Consider the following 19,720-nt stretch of genomic DNA (forward strand, 5'->3'; position numbering starts at 1 on the left):
CAGTTTTCTGTTAGTTTGAGGCCAGCCTGGTCTACAAGAGCTAGTACAAGGACAGTTAGAACTATTACACAGAGAAACCCTGTCTTGAAAAAAAGGTGTTTGTGTTAGACATTCACAATGTGTATATTTATTTAACTATCAGATGTATCCCATAGATATATACAGCTTTGCCTTTTAAGAAATCAAAACAAGAAAGCCCCCAGAGATGGTTCAGTGGTTAAGGGCACTTGTTGCTCTTGTAGAAGGCCTCGATTTGGTTTTCAACACCCACATGGTGGCTCACAGCCCTCTGTAACTCCAGGACAGGCTTCAAAGCTACAGAGAAACCCTGTCTTGAAAAAACATAAAACAAAGAAAAAAAGAAAAAGATGTGTATCTTCTTAACTTACTAGCAATGTTCCCTTCTGATGTCCTCCCTAATTACAAGTTCTTCAAAGTCCTGCCAAATAGAGATTCAGTTTGTGTGCTGTTTGCATGCCACCTATATAAACACATACCACCTATCCCTAACACACACACACACTCACACACACATCTCAGGTTGCCACCTATATAAACACATACCACCTATCCCTAACACACACACACTCACACTCACTCTCACACACACTCACACACACACACACATCTCAGGTTGCCACCTATATAAACACATATCACCTATCCCCTAACACACACTCACTCACACACACACACACACTCACACATACACACACACATCTCAGGCTGTCACCTATATAAACACATACCACCTATCCCCAACACACACATACTCACACATACTCATACACACACACACACTCACACATACACACACATCTCAGGCTGCCATCTATATAAACACATACCACCTATCCCCTAACACATTCACACACATACTCACACACACACACTCACACACATCTCATGTTGCCACACTTTTCTGAAAGAGAATCTAAGAGGGTATGGGGTGATGTGGAATTCCCCTCCATATGCTATAAACATGTTTTATTACCATTGGCTAGTATATAAGCTACTTCAGCCTACAGCAGGGCAGAATATAGCCAGGATGAAAGAGATATATACAGAGAGAGTAGGCGGAGTCAGAGAGACGTCATGTAGCTGCCGAAGGAGAAAGACACCAGCAGCCAGCCAGAACCTTACCAGTAAACCATGAGTCTCATGGCAATACTTAGATTAATAGAAACGGGTGGGTTTAAGATGTAAGAGTTAGTTAATAAGAAGCCTAAGCTATTGGTCAAGCTGTGTTGTGATTATACAGTTTCTGCGTGATTATTTCGGGTCTGGGTGGCTGGGAAACAAACAAGTGGTCCTGGTCTGCAGTGAGGTTTACAGGCGCTACCAGGCTGCAAACAGAGTAGCTGTGCCAAAGCTGGGAGGGGCTGCTGCAGGGAAAAGAAAACCAAAGCCGCGGCTTCGCCAGCCCCGCAGCATATGTAACAAAGCACTGTGCTGATGGTGACTGTGTGGACCATGTGCACATGTAACAGCCTGTGCATCTGCCTTTCCTCTAGGGTTCTTGGAGTCTCTGGATGACTTCTACATTCTTAGCAGTGGCCTTGTACTGCTACAGACCACCAACAGTGTATATAATAAAACCCTGCTGAAGTTCGTGGTCCCCGAGTCTCTCCTGGCCTGGCAAAGAGTCCGCGTGGCCAACATGATGGCAGTCGGCGGTAAGGACTGGGCAGAGATCTTTTCAAAGTACAACTCTGGTAAGTAGGTCTCTCTGTGTGTTAACCCTAAGGCATGCGCCTGTGTTAGTGAAGCTTTGCCGTTATTAATCAGTTGAGATTATCAACCAGTTAGCCAGGCGAGGCATCTCCATGCTGCCCTTGTGTCTCCCAATGTTGCAGGTACCTACAACAATCAGTACATGGTCCTGGACTTGAAGAAGGTGGCCATCAAGAAAAGCCTTGGCAAAGGCACTCTATATATCGTGGAGCAAATTCCTACATACGTAGAATATTCGGAACAAACGGACGTTCTAAAAAAAGGTACCATCTTCCCAGCCTGCTGGGATTGTGAGCCTATCTGTGCATCCTGGCTTCATTTCTGCTCTTGTGCTACTCAGAGAAAAGCAACTTAGGTGCGGAAAGGTTTATTTTACTCACAATTCCATGTTACATTCCATCATGGTGGAAGAGGCAAGGCAGGACCTTGAAGCAGCGAACCTTCACCTCTGGAGTCAAAAGCAGAATGAAATCGCACCCCTACTCAGCTTTCTCTTCTTCTGTAGTCCAGGGTCCGAAGTCACTCACCGCCAGGCTCTCTTCCCACATCCGCTAAGATAAATGACTTATGAATGCAGACACACACACCAGCCAACCTGATTCCAGGTTGTATGACTCTGAAAGCAAAAACTAACCATGACTGTGTGTGACAGAGATATGTGTGTGAGGTATATGTGACAGGGATGTGTGTGTGAGGTGAGTCTGTGTCACAGGGATGTGTGTGTGAGGTGAGTGTGTGTGTGAGGTGAGTATGTGTGACAGGGACGTGAGTATGTATGACAGGGATGTGTGTGTGAGGTGAGAGTGTGTGACGGGGATGTGTGTGAGGTAAGTGTGTGTGACGGGGATGTGTGTGAGGTGAGTGTGTGTGACGGGGATGTGTGTGAGGTGAGTGTGTGTGATGGGGATGTGAGTGTTAGGTGAGTGTGTGTGACGGGGATGTGTGTGAGGTGAGTGTGTGTGATGGGGATGTGTGTGAGGTGAGTGTGTGTGATGGGGATGTGAGTGTTAGGTGAGTGTGTGTGACGGGGATGTGTGTGAGGTGAGTGTGTGTGATGGGGATGTGAGTGTTAGGTGAGTGTGTGTGATGGGGATTGTGTGAGGTGAGTATGTGTGACGGGGATGTATTAGGTGAGTGTATGTGACAGGGATGTATGTAAGGTGAGTGTGTGACAGGGATGTGAGTGTAAGGTAACTGTGTGTGACAGGGATGTGTGTGAGGTGACTGTGTGTGACGGGGATGTATGTGAGGTGACTATGTGTGAGGGGAATGTGTGTGTGAGGTGAGTGTGTGTGACAGAGATGTTTGTGTAAGGTGACTTGTGTGTGACGGGGATGTCTGTGTGAGAGTAGGTAATGGTTTTGTCAGTTTTCCTGGTACAGAATTACTGTATTCAGCACAACACATGAGAGGCACCTCACTCTCTCATGGGAGATTGGGACACCTGTCAGACACATGACCCTCTGACTTCTAACAGCCCTAACAATGATCTCTTTCTTTAATTCGAGAGGCTGAGTTTTTAGTTCTGCTCAGCACAGTTTTTGGGTGTTGCTCTGACTCAGGCGGGAAAAGCAACAATTACAAATAGCTTCTCTACTAACTCTGGAGGGACTTATAGCAAAGGTCATGAGTCCAGAATGGTAGAACCCGAATAAGGTCTGAAGTACTGGGCCTAAGAGAACCTTACTAAAGAGGGAACCGGTAGTGGGAGGGGTCCGAAACCGTGGCTTTGGTCATCAGGGGTACTGCCCAGACAGACGAAGCCGAGGGATTGAATCTTGGCTTCCCCAAAATCTCAGGTAAATGACCCATTCTCGCCAGCCCTGCTCTCTTCATGTAAGTCAGAACCGTGCGGTGGCCCCACCAATACTTGCCGATTATTTTAAGATCTCAGAGCTCGGAAGCCAAAGTTATTGCTCTGGTTACCAATTAGTTATTGGTGCTAAGTTACCCAGTAGGAAAATGTGATCCAAACTAAACTAATTTAGTCGGAAAAAAAACCCAAATCTGCAAAAATGGGCTTGGGGGCCTTCTGTCTTTATCCCCTCACAAAGACACTGCTTATCACGATGGTCATTTGTTTTTGTCTCTGTGACAAATCACATGACAGTGACTTAAAAGAGGCAAGATTTACTGCGAGTCTCAGTCCTGTGGTCAGGTCACCAGGACGAAACTTTATCAACACTTGCCACTTTCCTACAATGACTTTTTTAAAAAGTTTGTTCATTGGTATATACTGTATACAAGAATAGATTCATTATGCTATCTTACACAGAGTATACACTGATTGTGTACAACAATAGATTGATTATGCCATCTTACACAGATGCGTGTTTTTATAGCACCCTCTCCCTCAGCACTCCCCCACACCTCCCCACCCCCACCCTCACCGATCTCTTTCCTCTTCCCAATCCGTCCCTTCTGCTTTCATGGATTATTTTTTCTGGGCATGGGGGAGACCTGCCGAGTTTAACAAGGGACATTGACAATAGCTTGGGTAACTTAGCAGTGGTGACACTACAAACGAAAATGTCCCCAGGTCCCCTTAGGCCACTGATTCTCCAACCTTTCTAAGGCAGAGACCCTTTAAGACAGTTCTTTGTGTGGCGGTGACCCCCAGCCCCCAGCCATAAAGTTGTTTTGTTGCTACTTCATAATTGAAATTGTGTGACTCTTCTGAATTATAGTGTAAATACCTGGCATGCAACACGCAAAGGGGTTGTGACCCACAGGTTGAGAACCACTGCTCTGGCCACCCTTCTGGGCCTCTTCTCTGTTCTGATGTTTGATCTTTACAGAGAAGGTTCAGAGAAGCATTATACTAAACATTCTGCTGTGAGGATAAAGGCTCAGGAAGAAATAGGAGATGCTCTTAAATAAAGATACTGTGTAGCCATTCTTCAAATTATAAAACAAAACAAAAAAAAAAACCAAAAAGAAAAAAAACTCAGCCTTAGAAAGCAGCTCTGGGATGGAAGCAGTGTTGCTGCTGCTGCTGCTTCTTCTTCTTCTTCTTCTTCTTCTTCTTCTTCTTCTTCTTCTTCTCCTTCTTCTCCTTCTTCTTCTTCTTCTTCTTTTTCAAAAGTTAGTTTATTTAGAGGGTTATGGAAGAAAAGGGGGGCCGGGGGGAGAGCTGCCTTTAAGAGCCAGGCGGCAACTGAGATTGAAATCATGCTTACAAAAGGGGATGGTAGTGCTTAAACATCACCAGGGTGATCTGGGAATACACACACTTCTGTAGTAAATGCTTTTGTCAATGAGGCCTTATGAGACTGTGAAGGTAACAGAGACTGGTTTTTGAGGCTGCTGTTCCTATACTATTACCAACAATTAATTTATCGCCGAGACCGGCACTGCTGTAAGTACTACAGCTGCCTGAACACAGTTAGCATCTACAACGATCCTTTAAAAGGAAGGATCGCTGTGTGATACTGGATCAGTTACCTTTGTTGTGATAAGCACCATGATCAAAAGTCGCTTACACAGGCGCTTGTTTTGGCTGCTGGTTCCAGAGGGAGAGACCACGGTGGCTGGGGAGACACAGCAGCAGGCTGCAGGGGCAGGCAACGGACAGAACACATCCTCAGCCACGGGCAGGAGGCAGACAAAGCAGAGGGGAAGTGGGGCCAGAACATAAACCCTCAAAGGCCACCCCCACTGATGCACTTCCTCCAGCAAGGTTGCATCTCTCAAAGGTCCCACGACTTCCCCAGACAGCACCACCAATAGGAAGCCAAGTGTTCAAAGGCACAAGCCTAAGGGGAGCATTGCTCGTTCAAAATACCGCAGATGCCGGAAAAGTACCGTTAACATTATAAAGATGAAGACATTAGCACAGAGAGGTGAATGATTTGTCCTTGGTCACATATCCTAGTAATGCTGGAGCCAGGCTCTGAGTCCAGGCGGCGTTCACTTCTGAGTCTCTGTGACAGTCCGGCCTAGCAACAAGTCTGTTTTTACCTGTTAGTTTCAGTGCTGTCCTTATCTCCACTCTTCCTGGCGCTGGCTCTGTGCCCCTGCAAGGTTAAACATTTGCTTTGTCTCTGTAGCTTCTCCCTGGATTAGGAGATTCCCACACAAGAGTAAAAAAAGGACAACACACAAGGGCCAAGAGAACATGGCAGTGAGAAACGACTCCCTAATTTTTAGAACTGAAGTAGACTCACTGTATGTGGTGGAGGACTTCATAAAGACGTTTCCTCCAAGTCAGTCATGCACTTTGAGCTCATCCACCCCCCATACTCTCCCCTTGCTCCCTCCTTCCATCCCTTTCCTGCTAGGTCCCTTCATTTGTCCACATCGTCTCCGTTCTACTTTTGAACCTAACTATAAAGCACACAGGAGGAAATGTGCATGTGTCCGAGTCTGGCTCACTCCCCTGCCTGTGACCATCTCCAGACCCACCCTCTTCCCTGCAGATTTCTTTGTGGCGGAATGTCGCACTGTCTGCATCGACGCGTTCACTGCTGGACAATGGGTTGCTTCTATTGGCTACCGACAATAAACAGTAAACATGTCCTGTGTGCACTCCCAGGAGCTCTACAGCTGGAGCACGTCACAGCTGGTTTTGAGAAACCTCCATATGGGTTTCCATAGTGGCTAGGGACACCCTCATTTTAACTGATGGTCCTGTCGGTAATAACCTAGACCAGCGTAAGCTGCGATGTTCCTAGACTTGTGCTACATGTCTAATGCTTAGTGACTTGATGCGCAAATTTTGGATGCCAACAGCTAGCTGTCCTGGAAGTTAACAGCCTGCTGGAATGGGAAAGACAACACCCCACCCCCATACCCACTCATCATAGGCACTCCCTTCGCTTCTGTTCTCACAAAAGGAAGAAGTGGATTGAGGTGCCTGAGACCTCAGCTTTCATCCAGGAACTTAGCTAGAACTTGTGTTTTCTGATGTCGGTGCTGTGTTTCCGTCAGTGTGATTAGTGTCTGCTGTCCTCAGTGGGCACCAGGCTCACCACGTGGACTTCAGGCTGCTCCCCAGAATATTACATCATCCTTTGCTTTTTCTGCTCTCTGGAGAATAATGTTATTGTCTACATTCTAGATTGCACTAATAACTCGGGGTGAGAATCAAAAACCTCTCCGACTCTTCTTCCCCTACAGTAATCTAGAGGCAGTCCACCTCAGGGAGTTTAGAGGGACTACTGGTCGGCAGGTTCCTTTTCTCAGCTTCAATTCATATGCTGCTTCATTGTAATTACACATGTGGCAAGTCTCAAATATACTATTATTCAATAACCTCTGTGTTTTGTTCCCCTCTCTTCCCGTCTCCCTCTCTCTGTTCAACCCCATCTTTCTCTTCCACTCCTTATCAGGATACTGGCCTTCCTACAACATCCCTTTCCATGAGAAGATCTACAATTGGAGTGGCTACCCACTGTTGGTTCAGAAGCTTGGCTTGGACTACTCTTACGACTTAGCTCCACGAGCCAAAATCTTCAGGCGTGACCAAGGGAAAGTGACTGATGAGGCTTCCATGAAATACATCATGCGATACAATAGTACGTAGCACATTTCTCAAGAGCCATTCTTCACAACTATTTTCCTCCCCCCACAGAATAATCTATGTAAGTTTATCATCTTGTTCTAGAAGGAATTATAAGAAGTTATCCATTCAGTATTCAGGATACTATTAATGCTGTACACATATTGTTGAACAAATAGAACATTTGCCTCCTTTATAAAATCTCAGAGAACTTTTGAAAGGCTGGCAGTGTGGTCCAGCAGAGAAAGGCACTTGCTGCCAAGCCTATTAGCCTGAGTTCAATTCCCTAGTCCTTCACAGTGCAAGAAGAGGATTCCCACAGTTTGTCTTCTGACCACCACAGGCACATCATGACATGCTTATGTGCATACACACATTTAAGCAGACACAAATTCAATTCTTGATCCTGTCCTCTCCTTGCAAATGTTGAAATTGTGGGTGTATATAAACACACACACACACACACACACACACACATGTATGTATGTATATAACTCTACAGACTGTTTTTACCTGACCACCCCCCACACCAAACAGTTGCATGTAAAACATAAAGGAAATGATCCATATAGGGAGGGCCCTTTTCCTTAACACCTCTCGACCTCCTGCCAGCGGAATTCCCAAGGACAAAAGCAGCTAAAATACTCATAAATGCTTTCTTTTGATGAAGACTCTCCAAGGCTAATTTGTTTATCATCTGCTGGGAAATGGTGACTCACATGTATCTTATCTCTTCTTTCTGCTCTCCCTGGGATTCTTGAGTCAGCTGGGCCTGGAACAAAGGATTTGCAGCTTATCATTCCCTAGAGCAAACCTAGAGCAATGCCTGTATTGGGAAGAGGGTCGGACTAGTGTCTTAGTTGAGTTCCTAATGCTGTGAAAGGACACCGTGATCGTGGCAACTTTTATAAAGGAAAATATTTAATTGGGGCGGCTCACTTACAGTTAAGAGGTTTAGTCCATTATCATCATGGTGTAGAGCATGGCAGTGTGCAGGCAGACATGGTACTGGATAAGTAGCTGAGAGTCTCCATCTTGCAGACAACAGGAAGTGGTCTCCACGTCACACTAGGGAAGCTTGAGCAAGAGAGACCTGAAAGCCCACCCCAACAGAGATACACTTCTTCCTACTTCACACCTACTAATAATGTCACTTCCTTTGGGGGTCATTTTCTCTTAAACCACCATAGCTGGGGCACCCTGTCAAACACAATCTTTAATGATTCAGGCATGAACAGATCCAAACTTTTACTTTGGATAAGTAGATCTCAGAATAAACAACACCTGTTCTTTCCCCATCATTGTGTCTCCTAGATTACAAAAAGGACCCCTACAGTAAGGGTGATCCCTGCAATACCATCTGCTGTCGTGAGGACCTGAATGAAGCCAATCCAAGTCCTGGAGGTTGCTACGACACCAAGGTAACTCACATACCTTGCTTTCCAATTTACTTCTAATGAGGAGTTAGGCTACAGATTTTTTGTGGTATAAAACCCAATGTCTCTAAACATATATATGAAATTCAGGAAGTAGACTGTTCCTATAGATAGCAGAATTTACCTTATATAGTGAAGGATCATCTTCAAAACCCTCACCACATCTAGAAGAGCTCTAGTTATTTATAAGTGTATTCATAGGGATGGAGAGATGCTTTAGAGAACTGACTGCTCTTTCAGGGAACCAAGGTTTGATTCTCTGAACTGACATGCTGGCTAAGAACCATCTGGACTCCAGTTCTGGGGTATTCAATGCCCTCTTCTGGCTTCCACTGGCACTGCATGTGTGTAGTGCACATACACACAAGAAGACAAAATATTCATACACATAAATCTTTTAAAATTCATTTTAAAATGTGTACAATCATAGCATAGTAACATTTTATAATGGCCCTAAATCCAAAGAACCATCTTACTGAGAGTTCTGTGGTTCTATATTAAACATGAATTACGGAATATGTTTTAGCCCAGTTGACCAAAGCACTTCAGGTTTTTGCAGCAGAATGAAGACTGCTCATGTGGCCAATAACAAAATCCAGCTAACAGCATGTTGATAGACTGCCACCATGGAAGGTCCTAAACCACCAGAGACCAGTGGAGGCCACAAACTTGGCCTTTTTCTTGAGAGCAGGCTGCTCCAGACCTTCCCATACATAAACTAGGCCTTTGAGCTTCAAGTTGCAGCTTTCATCTCTTTGACTACTAAAATGAACTATAGAAGCTCCCACACCACGTACACTTGCCTTCACTATCAGACATCCTTCCCGTGGGAGATGCTTTCCAGAGCCTGAGTCCTAGCTCTCCCTTCCAGCCAGGCGTGTGAAGGCAAGACTTCAGTGCTAAGGGTGTTCCATGCTGTACAACTCAGGTAACAAAGAGGAAAGTGGCACCAGGGAGCCCCAACATGTGTTGTTCCTTTTCCATGTTATTGACACTTTCAAGAGGAAAGTGTATGGGAAGTGCTGCATTTGTCTCAGACAACATGCAGAAAATCGTCTCTGTTACCCTGTATGGAAGAACCAAAGTCAAGCTACCATCTGCCAGATGCTGTTGCCAGAAAAAGCTTAACATATATTGTCTTCCAGCTACTTCAGATACATCACGTTCTTTGCCCTCTAACGCTAGATACGCTTCTATCCCAGAGTCAGGTGTTTTGGAGTGTGTGGCTCATCCTTTAGAACCCTTGTTGCTGCCCTAATTAACAGCAGCTTCTGCTGAGGATTTGCTGGCTTTAGGTCCTTGTTACTCCCAGTAACACGTACTTTGATCTAGGAAGAACAGGCACGAGTCCACTTTCTGAAGAAGAAAACCGAGTCGTGGAAACACTAAAGCGATTTTAATGAAGCTTGTGGGGCTACAATTCTGAACTGGCCATCCACTGCGGAGCTTGTGTCTATGCTGCTCTCCTAGTCAAATCCCATTTGGATGCTAAATGGGTACAGAAGCACATGTCAAGGAAGGGATGCAGCTCCCAGGAAACTGTCGCAAAGGCTTGTAATGTGCCCTTGAGTAGGGAGACGAAGACTACACAAGTTCCAGATGGTCTTTTAAAATGTTGTCCTCTCTTTTCCAGGTGGCAGACATCTTCCTTGCGTCTAAGTACACAGCCTATGCCATCAGTGGTCCCACAGTACAAGGTGGCCTTCCTGCCTTTAGCTGGAATCGGTTCAACAAAACTCTTCATGCGGGGATGCCGGAAGTCTATGACTTTGATTTTATTACCATGAAACCAATTTTGAAACAGTGAAGGATGGAGAAGGACGCTGTGAATATGACCCCAAAGGCATTATTTAGCTCTATTTTCCCATCTGTACATTTAATAAAAAAAATATTAAATTCCCTTCCATTTCCCAGATTTTTGGCTTTTTACAGCAAAACCATTTCCTCCACGGTGGAGAGCGAAATGAACACATGAAAGGACAGTAGATCCCATCCTCCCCTCCTCACCTGCAGATCCCACCACAGCCATGGTATAACCAAAAGCTCTTTCCAACTGAGCTTGAGGTAAGATGAGCGTCATTTTCAGGCACAAGCCATTTTAAGACACCTGCACCTCCCATGTTTGTTCTCCTTCCCGTTGGCCAATACCAACAGCAAAGCCCAAACAGGAGGCACTTTGCGATCCCTTCTGTGATCCCTATCTAAACAGGTAGCGGGTCTACACAGCAAGTGCCAGGGAATTGCCAAATAGGTTAAATAAGACACACTGAACAGTGAGCACAGGGTGAATCTGAGCAAAGAAACACACACACAAGCCGAAAACTCTCGGAATGAACTGGAGTACTCAGAATGTTAAAAACCCAATCATTTATTTCAGAGTACAAATTTCAGGCTTGCTGGACAAATCCCCACTACAGTTAACACTTACACAGACAGCACTCTACTATACATGTAGGAAAGAAAATGAAAACTTTCAAAACCTAATAGAAAATAGGGCAACTTGCTTCAGCCCAGTTAATGAGACCCCAGGAAGGCCTTACATCATTTTATTATTTACACATCCAACCGTAATGAACAAAAATCAGAATGCAAGTTGTCCTGCAAGGGGCTTATTTTTACATTATGTTTGAAATTGTTGATAAAATTCTCAAGCTAGGATTTCCAGGTGTTTGATTGCTTAATTCTCTTATTTACAAAAGGAAAAAGGGGGAATATCCATTTAAATATTTAAATGATAGGTACTCAGTTGTCTCTACATAAAAAAACACAAAAATAAAAGTTCGAACATGATTAGAATCATTTGAAAATGAGAGCGGTGTGTCTTCAGCTACTCCCTTTCAGCTGGCTCAAGGGGATGAGGTTTAAGAATTTGGTAAGGCTCCTACACTGACAAACCCCTCATGGTAACTGTGTGCCCCTCAAATATCTCTTTGAAGCCATTTTCCCAGAAAATGATTAAGGCAGGCAGAATCACACTACTGCCCAGTTATCACCTATGCACAAGGACCTGTGTATTTCCATGAGAACCAAACATGTGACCCAACTAGAGGGAAGCAGGAAAAAAACGAGGATACTGAATGGCCTAAGGACAAGTCGGGGACTTGGAAGGCTGTCTTTGTGGTACCTACGGGGTGAGATAGCAGCATCAGGAAGTGAGAAGATGCCACACACACAGCATTTTACATCCTACACAGTACTGGGAAACGCAGGGGAAGTGAAATGCCTCCAGGCAGCATTGACACCAAGTGGTAATTTGGAGGATGTTTAACACAATGGAGCAAGCAACAAGAACATCCATCCTGCGTGTAAAGAAAGTACCACAGAGATGTGCCTGAAATTCCCTTATCTGCACATGGGTGGGGGTTCATGGACGATACCTCTCTGTGAGGTGAATGGTGTCCCAGCAAGTTATTTCTAAGGAAGAAAACTCTCGTTTCTTTCATATAGTCACGCTTCACTGCACAGTACAAAGTATTCTACAGTTTAAAACTCGAGCCTAGAGAAACAGGGCCAGTCACCTTGTCAAGTTAAAGGTCACAACCAAGGTTGTCTCTATATGCCAATAGCAAGAACATACATGAAAGAGGTGTGCTCACACTTAAAACAGGGTGGCAAGTCCCGACAAAGCAGAGTAACAAACGTGACTATTCCTACTCATTACCATACAAACACCCGACACCTCAGGATGGCACTTCAGAAGTTTAGAGGACTCCCTGTGAGGCAATACTTACCAGTATTGTCAGGCTAAAAATAGAGCAAACGTGAACTCCCCAAATGGACAACTGAGCTTCTCTGTGATACTCTGAGCAGGAGGCGACAGAGCCCTGGGACACACCTAAATCCCGAGGGCGCTGAAGCCTGTGGCTGCTTTCAGAAAAGTCTTCCATTTTCACACACACACAGCCAGACAGAAAGCCAGTGTCCATCTGCCCCACAGAAAAAAGCCTAGCACATGCCAGGAAACCCAACGTGGCTGCTACCTGAAGCCTCATGGCAGGTCATCTGAGGAGATTGTATCCAAAAGTGTGTTTTCCCCTCAACAATTACAGTCTCTCTTCATACTGATTTCCCATCTGGAAGAAACAGTTTTCAGTAATTACCTTCTGCAGTGAAGTTACATCTAGAACCATGATTTAAGTTTTTTTTTTTTTTTTGACAAAAACCCCCAAGTAGAAGCCAAAACAATGAAATATGGGCTTTCTTCACCTAATTACATAATATTATGGAAACATTTAAAAAAATAACAAGAGAAAAAATGATAAGTGAATATAAATAAAAATATTCATCTGGGAAACTTCCATTGGCTATTGGGCAGACCAGCCAGTAAAACCAATTTTGCGTGTTTTTCTAGACACAGACAGGAGTAATGTTGAGGACACCAACCCTGTGCCTCCCACAACACGTGATGAAGAACATGGTGGTACAGAGAGGTGACCTTGCATAGGAAATCATTCCCTCCTTCCTGAATTCTCATTACCTAACACCACACGCTTCATCATGATCACGATCTAAGGAGTCCCTGCTGCACAGCGGCAAGCTATGCTGAACTTGGGGGAAACTGACTCACATGTGGTCTTTTTCTCTGGGACGGGAAGGTTAGGAGCATTTACTCTGGCAACTGCAGGCTTCCTTCACCAACCAAAATGTTCATGCACACAGAAGATGACAGAGCAAAGCCAGGGAGAAGTCACCAAAGACCCTGTCGTCACAACTAGACAACTCCTGTTATCAGCCACCCAAGGCACAAAAACAAAACGGGACTGGAGCTCCCTGCATCTGATGCCAGGAAAAGAGAAGGACTGATGAAGGCAGAAGTGTGTCTTAAAATTCTGTAGGAGGAAAGAGCTGGAAAGTGACTGCACACAACCCACAGTGCCTTGCTCACCCTCGTCCTCCCTTGTCTGCAACCCTAAAGTGCCTGGCGGACTCCCTGGGCGTGCACAGGTGAGCCTGCACCTGTCATCTTTGCGGAGGAAAGAGAAACTCTGCACTGACTGGATCTAGGAGCTATGTTAAATGACCCCAAGGAAATGCTTCTAAGTTCTATCCAAAGTTGAGATCAGACACAACTGGGCACCACCACACGAGGTGAAGGCTAAAGCAGGAAGGGTCTGGGAGAATTAGATCTGAGCTCCTGCTCTTTCGTGAGCATTTACTGTCTGGGAAAGGACGCTCTCCGTAAGTGATGAGCATTTACTGTCTGGGAAAGGACGCTCTCCGTAAGTGATGAGACGGACCACAACCTCCTGCAGATTCTCTAACATACAACATAGACATTAAATTTTCTTAAACAATGCAGTTAGATTATGGGTAAAAATAAAAGAAAACAGGAAGTCAAATTTTCGGGTTTTGTGATATAGTGATGTTATAAAAGATGAGGAAAACACACCCTACACAACTGGGTTCTGAAAATGCACAAAGGGTGAGACGTTCTTGGCGGCAATGAAAAATGAAAGCTGAAAGAATAAACAAGGACAGGCATATGGCCGATGTATTTCTGTAGCTTCTAAGGCACAACACAAATGGGGAAGCCAGATTAGAAACTTGGGGTACAGATGCAACATTATTTACCTAATCAGCAACACAGAAGAAATCAAAGAAATTATGGAAAGAATACTCCTTTTGTTAAAATTCATCTGTTACAAGCTAAATACTTTTTCTTTTCATTTCTTTGGGCTTTGTTTGGAGCCTTTGATCTTTTAGATCCCCCTAAAGGTAGAACCGGGCCAGCAACCCCTCAAATTCTTTTGCTTCCCACGGGAAGAGAGGTAAACGAGAGTGAAAACGGGGACTGCACCGTGATAAACACACACCCAGAAATTTAAAGCTTAAACAAAAAAGTAGAAAGAAAGAAGACACACGAACACCCATACAGATTCCCCAGCCTCGTAACTAAAGCAAAGAACAATTTACATTTGAAACCCCTGAAGCTTGACTGCTCAGGGGAAGACTTGCTTTACCGGCTGAATTTATTATACTTCAGTTATAAACAAACATAGTGTGTACACTCATCTGTCCAAGAGATCTTGCACAAGGTGGATTTTACATTAAATTTCATGCACAAGATTAAAAACAAGCCCAAAATGTGGAACTTTGAAAAGAGGAAGCTGAAGGCTCCAAGGTCTAACTGTTCTGGGAGGAGGAGATCACGTCCGTGGACTGGGGGTCACAGAAAGGCCCAAAACGTCCATAAATGTCCTTGGCGCGCACGGCAAAGTAGTACTTGCTGCCAGACACGAACTGGGTGAGAGTGCAAGCCATCGGCAGAGGAAGGGCTTTGACCTCGCCAATCTTTTTCCACTGAGAGGGCACCGTGGCACTAGGTTCCTCGTGGTAAGCATAGAGATGGTAGCTGTCAACAGCAGCGCAGCTCCGATCCACTTCCAGGACACTCCACGACAGCACGATGCCATTCTGACTCTGAACTCGTGCTAACTTCAAGTGTGGTTTCTGAGGCAGGGAAGTGCTGGCGGCTTCTGGGGGCAGACGCTGAGGCTGTGGGGCTTCCGGTAAGGGTGCTGGATGCATAGGACGTGGGGGCTCCTAAGAAAGAGACATGTGTTGATTTCTAGTGATCACACAATCATTTTAGAAGATACTTTAGTGATCATAGAAAGAATATTTCAAATTAAGAACTCTGAAAACCACCCGACACCACATCCAATTTTGGTAATTCTATTCAAAATATATATATATTTTTGTGATATATAACCAATCATGTTATATATATATAGTGATATATAACCAATCATGTTATATATATATAGTGATATATAACCAACCATGCTCCAGACTACAGTGCTGAACTTGCTCAACTACATTTCCTAGGCAGAAAATACTAAGCTCTTCATGGACAAAACAATCACTGAAGAGACGCTGACACTAACAAAGAATTTACAATTCAATGTTCTCTACTGTAGACTCTTCTTTTAGGAAAGCATTTAAAAATTATGTATAACATATAATTAGCACATAGAAGCACACTCATTTTATATAGAACATAGAATCAGCACATGCAAGCACACTCACTTTAGACCCACACTACCCTATATAGACAGCAGCACACGGATGAATAATGCCGGCCATGTTCTCGGCCAGGCTGGATGAAGAAGGCAATGCTGTGAAGGACAAGAGGCCTTACAGATGCAGAAATGTCCGGATGACCCCCAGCCAACAGGGAAAGGGTGAGCAAATGAGCAGAGCGAGGCGGCAGGCTAACAGACAAGAGTGAGTGCTAGCACTTCCTTTGGCACAGGACACATGAAGAAAAGACTATCTGGAAGGGGGTTAAGGCCCTGGAGGACCTGCTGACATAATGGGGCACAGCACTGCATCTACTGCAAACATCGCTGGCACAGCTGTTCTAAGACAACAGCAGTCTTCCCCCCCAAAAAAGAGCCAGAAAACAGAGTTCAAGTGCAACATACTAATACTCCCTTATCAAACTTCATGTAACAAAACATTGTCTAAATATATATATATTTCAAGGTGGGGATATAGTTCAGTGAAAATACTGGTAGACAAGGCGCTAGGTTGATAATCAGCACCCAAACAGAACAAAGCAAAGCAGTACTTCATTATATAGATAGATGAGGTGGGAGTTCCCTCTATATGCTATGAATATGTTTTATTACCATTGGTTAATAAAGAAGCTTTTCAGCCTATAGCAGGGCAGAATATAGCCAAGCCGGAAGTGATACAGAGAGTGGGCGGGGTCAGAGATGCCACGTAGCTACTGAAGGAGACAGATGCCCCAGAACTACCTGGTAAGACACAGCCTTGTGGCGATACACAAAATAGGAATGGGTTAATTTAAGATGTAAGAGTTAGTTAATAAGAAGTCTGAGCTAAGAGGCCAAGCAGTGTTTTAATTAATTAATTAGTTAGTTAGTTAGTTAATTTAGTTTCTGTGTTTCAGGTCTTGGGGGCCAGGAATGAATGAGCAGCCTTGACATACAGATAGTTTGAATAAACTAGTGGATTATGTGAAGGTTCAAGAAAATACTACTAAATCCAATGTTTTATTACAGTCAAACTGTCAAAAGTTTAAGACAAGTCATTCTAAAAGCTGCAAGAACAAAAGTGCCAAGTCATGGTTTAAATGTGATTCCCCTAAGGGATCACCGTTGAGTTGGAGTTCAATATGCAGAAAGGGGACTCTGCTCACTACCACCAATGAAAGAGAGCTGTGAGAAGAGATCCTATCCACAAAGGACAAAGAGAGGACTGAAGCTGGAAAGAGTGTGAATCATATACTGATGATTTCAAGGAATGTTTTGCTGAAAGGCATTATTCCCAGTAGTAAAGAAGTTATACACACATATGTAGAGAGATATACGAGTCACCAGCTAACAGACAAAATCAAGCTGAGCAAAGCCCACGGTTAAGGGAGCACCACACTGAGAGCTGGGCTAGGCTGACAGAACAGCAGCAACAGCTGCCCCTCCTCGAATCCTCTCCTCCTGCGTTATTCCATCATCCCAGTTCATTAAAACCACACAGCTAAAAAGAGCTAAGAGAAGCTGGCTGAGGTCACAGGCTTAGGAAAGCACTGGAATTGAGTGGGTCTGCCTATAGCTCATGGGGTCAGCCATGTTCCTTCTAATATGTTGAATATTTATGCTTGTTGAATCCACTCATGCCTCCAAAACAGTTAAAACCAGACAAGAGTATTGTTTTCTCAGTGCAGATGGGGTTTCTGTTGAAGTTTTTGGGAAGAAATACATCACACTAGGTATTCCCTTAAAATAAGCAAGTGTGGCTACACAGGCCAGTGAACCCTCTGGAAACCCAACGCCTGGAGACTATGGCAAAAGGATCGTGAGCTCGAGGCCAGCATGAGCTAGATGGAGACCGGCCTCCAAGGAAACAAACCAATGCATCAAGTGCTGTAGGAAGACAGTGACGCAGACAGAAAAAAGCTGTCACGGACGGGAAACTGTTGAAACTGCATACAGGTTATACTTTGAAAGCTTTAATAGCAGTAGATAAAATTAGAAGTCAACATCTCTAGCAAAACAATTTAAGCTATAAGGAGTTCTAGATTTACAAAGCAAAACATCTCAAAAGCTGTTGTCGATTATGGTGGGGAAACCATCCTAGTTTATTACTATATTACAAATCCCCGAAGAAAGCAAAGCATTCCTTTGTAGCTACAACAAGAATGGCAAATCTGCCATGCACCTTAGAACAGCCAGACCTGAAGCAAAGGAAGATCCCGAGAAGGATGAGATCGGGCTGGGGCTAGATGCACTATGGGCAAGGGCACAGCACCACTAAACACTTCATGACGTACTAGCCTTGTGTATTTATGTTACTTTATGTTTTGCAGAACGGGAACACCACCACTAATCCCCATAGGATGCTTAGGGCTCCAGCAGACAATAAGGCTTAGAGTCGCGGGACTCAGACACAGTTCATAATACTACTCTTCCACTACTTTTAAGTCAGAAAATCCAGGTGACCAGCTTCATCCAGACACATACACGCATAAGTGTTGGGGAGTGTGGGCTTAGGGAGCACACTGCCTTGTGTTGGTTCCTCAGCCTGTGAATATCGGTTGCCACACGGGCAATGGAGACTTTAGAAACTCTGCGCGCTGTGTGAAAACAAGCATATTGCCATGTTGGGAAGATGATGAACTCCAATGACAACTATGGATGCTGTAAAAACACATTTTGCTAGGTAATGTGTATCACCTATGACTTCCCGCCTCCCTTCTCTGATGGCCAGCATTTCTCTTCATATATATCCTACATATATTCATATGTATTCTACAGCACCCCTGAAACTCAGGTATAATCTTGTCACATGACAGTATGGCCTAGTTTGATGGTAAGTTTAGAGGGAAATACCTTATTTACTGTCCTTTTGTAAAAAATGCATTCTGAAAATCAATGGATAGTTTAAAATACACTAATGACAATACAGTAGTTCTGAGTACAAACTCACAAGACAAGGAAAGAAGAAGCACCCTTTAATTTGCAATGGGTTAAAAGTGCTGTCTACCACCCAACAAGCCCTGGCTGTCGCTCTGTCTGCACTCAGGGAGCAGAGGCCCCGGACACTTTCTCAATGTGTAAGAGTAACTTCCCTAAAATAACCAACTACTCAAGGGGAGAGAGAGCTATCTCCTTCCTTTGATAATATTACTTTTAAAAAGGAAATGGTAGTCAGGTGATGGTGGCACCCACTTTAATCTGAGAATGTGGAAGGCAGAAGCAGGTCGATCTGAGTTTGAGGTCAGACTGGTTTACAAAGTAAGTTCTGCGACAGCCAGAGCTACACGGGTAAAGAAACTATCAAAAAACAGCAGCAACAACAACAAAAAGGCAATGCTGTCTGGAACGATGTGACAGCTTTGTCACTGAGGAAGTCTGAAAGGCAAGCACTGATATTTACAGTATGCACTTGTGGTGGCCGGTGATGCACCGTGAGCTGAGGCCCTGCTGATCCCAGGGTCAGTCCATTGTTCACAACGTATGTGGTGGTCTGAGGCACTCGAACTGTAACACCTGGAAAAGAAAATGAAATAGAATATAAAGGAAATATCAAAATTCCACTGTAAACTTATTGGAGCATTGTAAACATTATTAGTAAAACAACTCTAAAAAGATTAAGAGGAAAACGATTCCAGCTGTCTCCAGTCAGCCAGGCTGTGACTCGACCACGAAGACACAGAAATCATAAACTCAAACATTCCACAAACACTTCTTCCAGTGGCACTGCAAGCTGCATGCTGCGGCATGAACAGCGCAAACGCACGAGTCTTCACAAGGACGACTAGAAATGAAAGCCCGACAACACTGGCTCTGCTCTCCAGGTGTGGGCAACAGCCAGACTCGAGCCAACGATTCAAAAGATCACAGACAGACGCTGTCATCAAAGTCATCTTTGGGGCTAGAGACAAGGCTCAGCTGTTAGGCAAACAGCCTGCTCTTGTGAAGGACCTGAGTCTGGCTCCTAGCACTAACATCACGTAGCTCCTGTAACTCCAGGTGATTTGACATCTTTTTCTGACCTGTGCAGATGGATAGACACATATACTCAC

At 44.4% G+C, this 19,720-nt stretch overlaps 2 protein-coding genes across 6 annotated transcripts in view; one reads left to right on the forward strand and one right to left on the reverse strand.

Moving 5' to 3' along the window:
• Plbd1 (phospholipase B domain containing 1) overlaps positions 1 to 10,571 on the forward strand; it is a 54,053-nt gene extending 43,482 nt beyond the window's left edge. The window contains exons 7-11 of the mRNA XM_048432446.3: positions 1,515 to 1,715; positions 1,857 to 1,997; positions 7,065 to 7,250; positions 8,549 to 8,655; positions 10,304 to 10,571. Of these exons, the coding sequence (XP_048288403.3) occupies positions 1,515 to 1,715; positions 1,857 to 1,997; positions 7,065 to 7,250; positions 8,549 to 8,655; positions 10,304 to 10,477 (809 nt within the window). The 3' untranslated portion in view covers positions 10,478 to 10,571. The remainder of the gene's footprint in view (positions 1 to 1,514; positions 1,716 to 1,856; positions 1,998 to 7,064; positions 7,251 to 8,548; positions 8,656 to 10,303) is intronic.
• Positions 10,572 to 11,020: 449 nt separating this feature from the next.
• Atf7ip (activating transcription factor 7 interacting protein) overlaps positions 11,021 to 19,720 on the reverse strand; it is a 104,765-nt gene continuing 96,065 nt past the window's right edge. For all 5 annotated transcript variants that reach the window (XM_085687264.2, XM_085687262.2, XM_085687263.2 and 2 more), the window contains exons 14-15: positions 19,072 to 19,184; positions 11,021 to 15,213 (exon numbers count right to left, since the gene is read on the reverse strand). In XM_085687264.2, coding sequence (XP_085543390.2) covers positions 14,794 to 15,213; positions 19,072 to 19,184 — 533 coding nt within the window. In that variant the 3' untranslated portion in view covers positions 11,021 to 14,793. The remainder of the gene's footprint in view (positions 15,214 to 19,071; positions 19,185 to 19,720) is intronic.

This window comes from Myodes glareolus, chromosome 3, assembly GCF_982192425.1.
Source record: "Myodes glareolus chromosome 3, mMyoGla1.1, whole genome shotgun sequence".
NCBI classification, from domain to species: Eukaryota; Metazoa; Chordata; class Mammalia; order Rodentia; family Cricetidae; genus Myodes; species Myodes glareolus.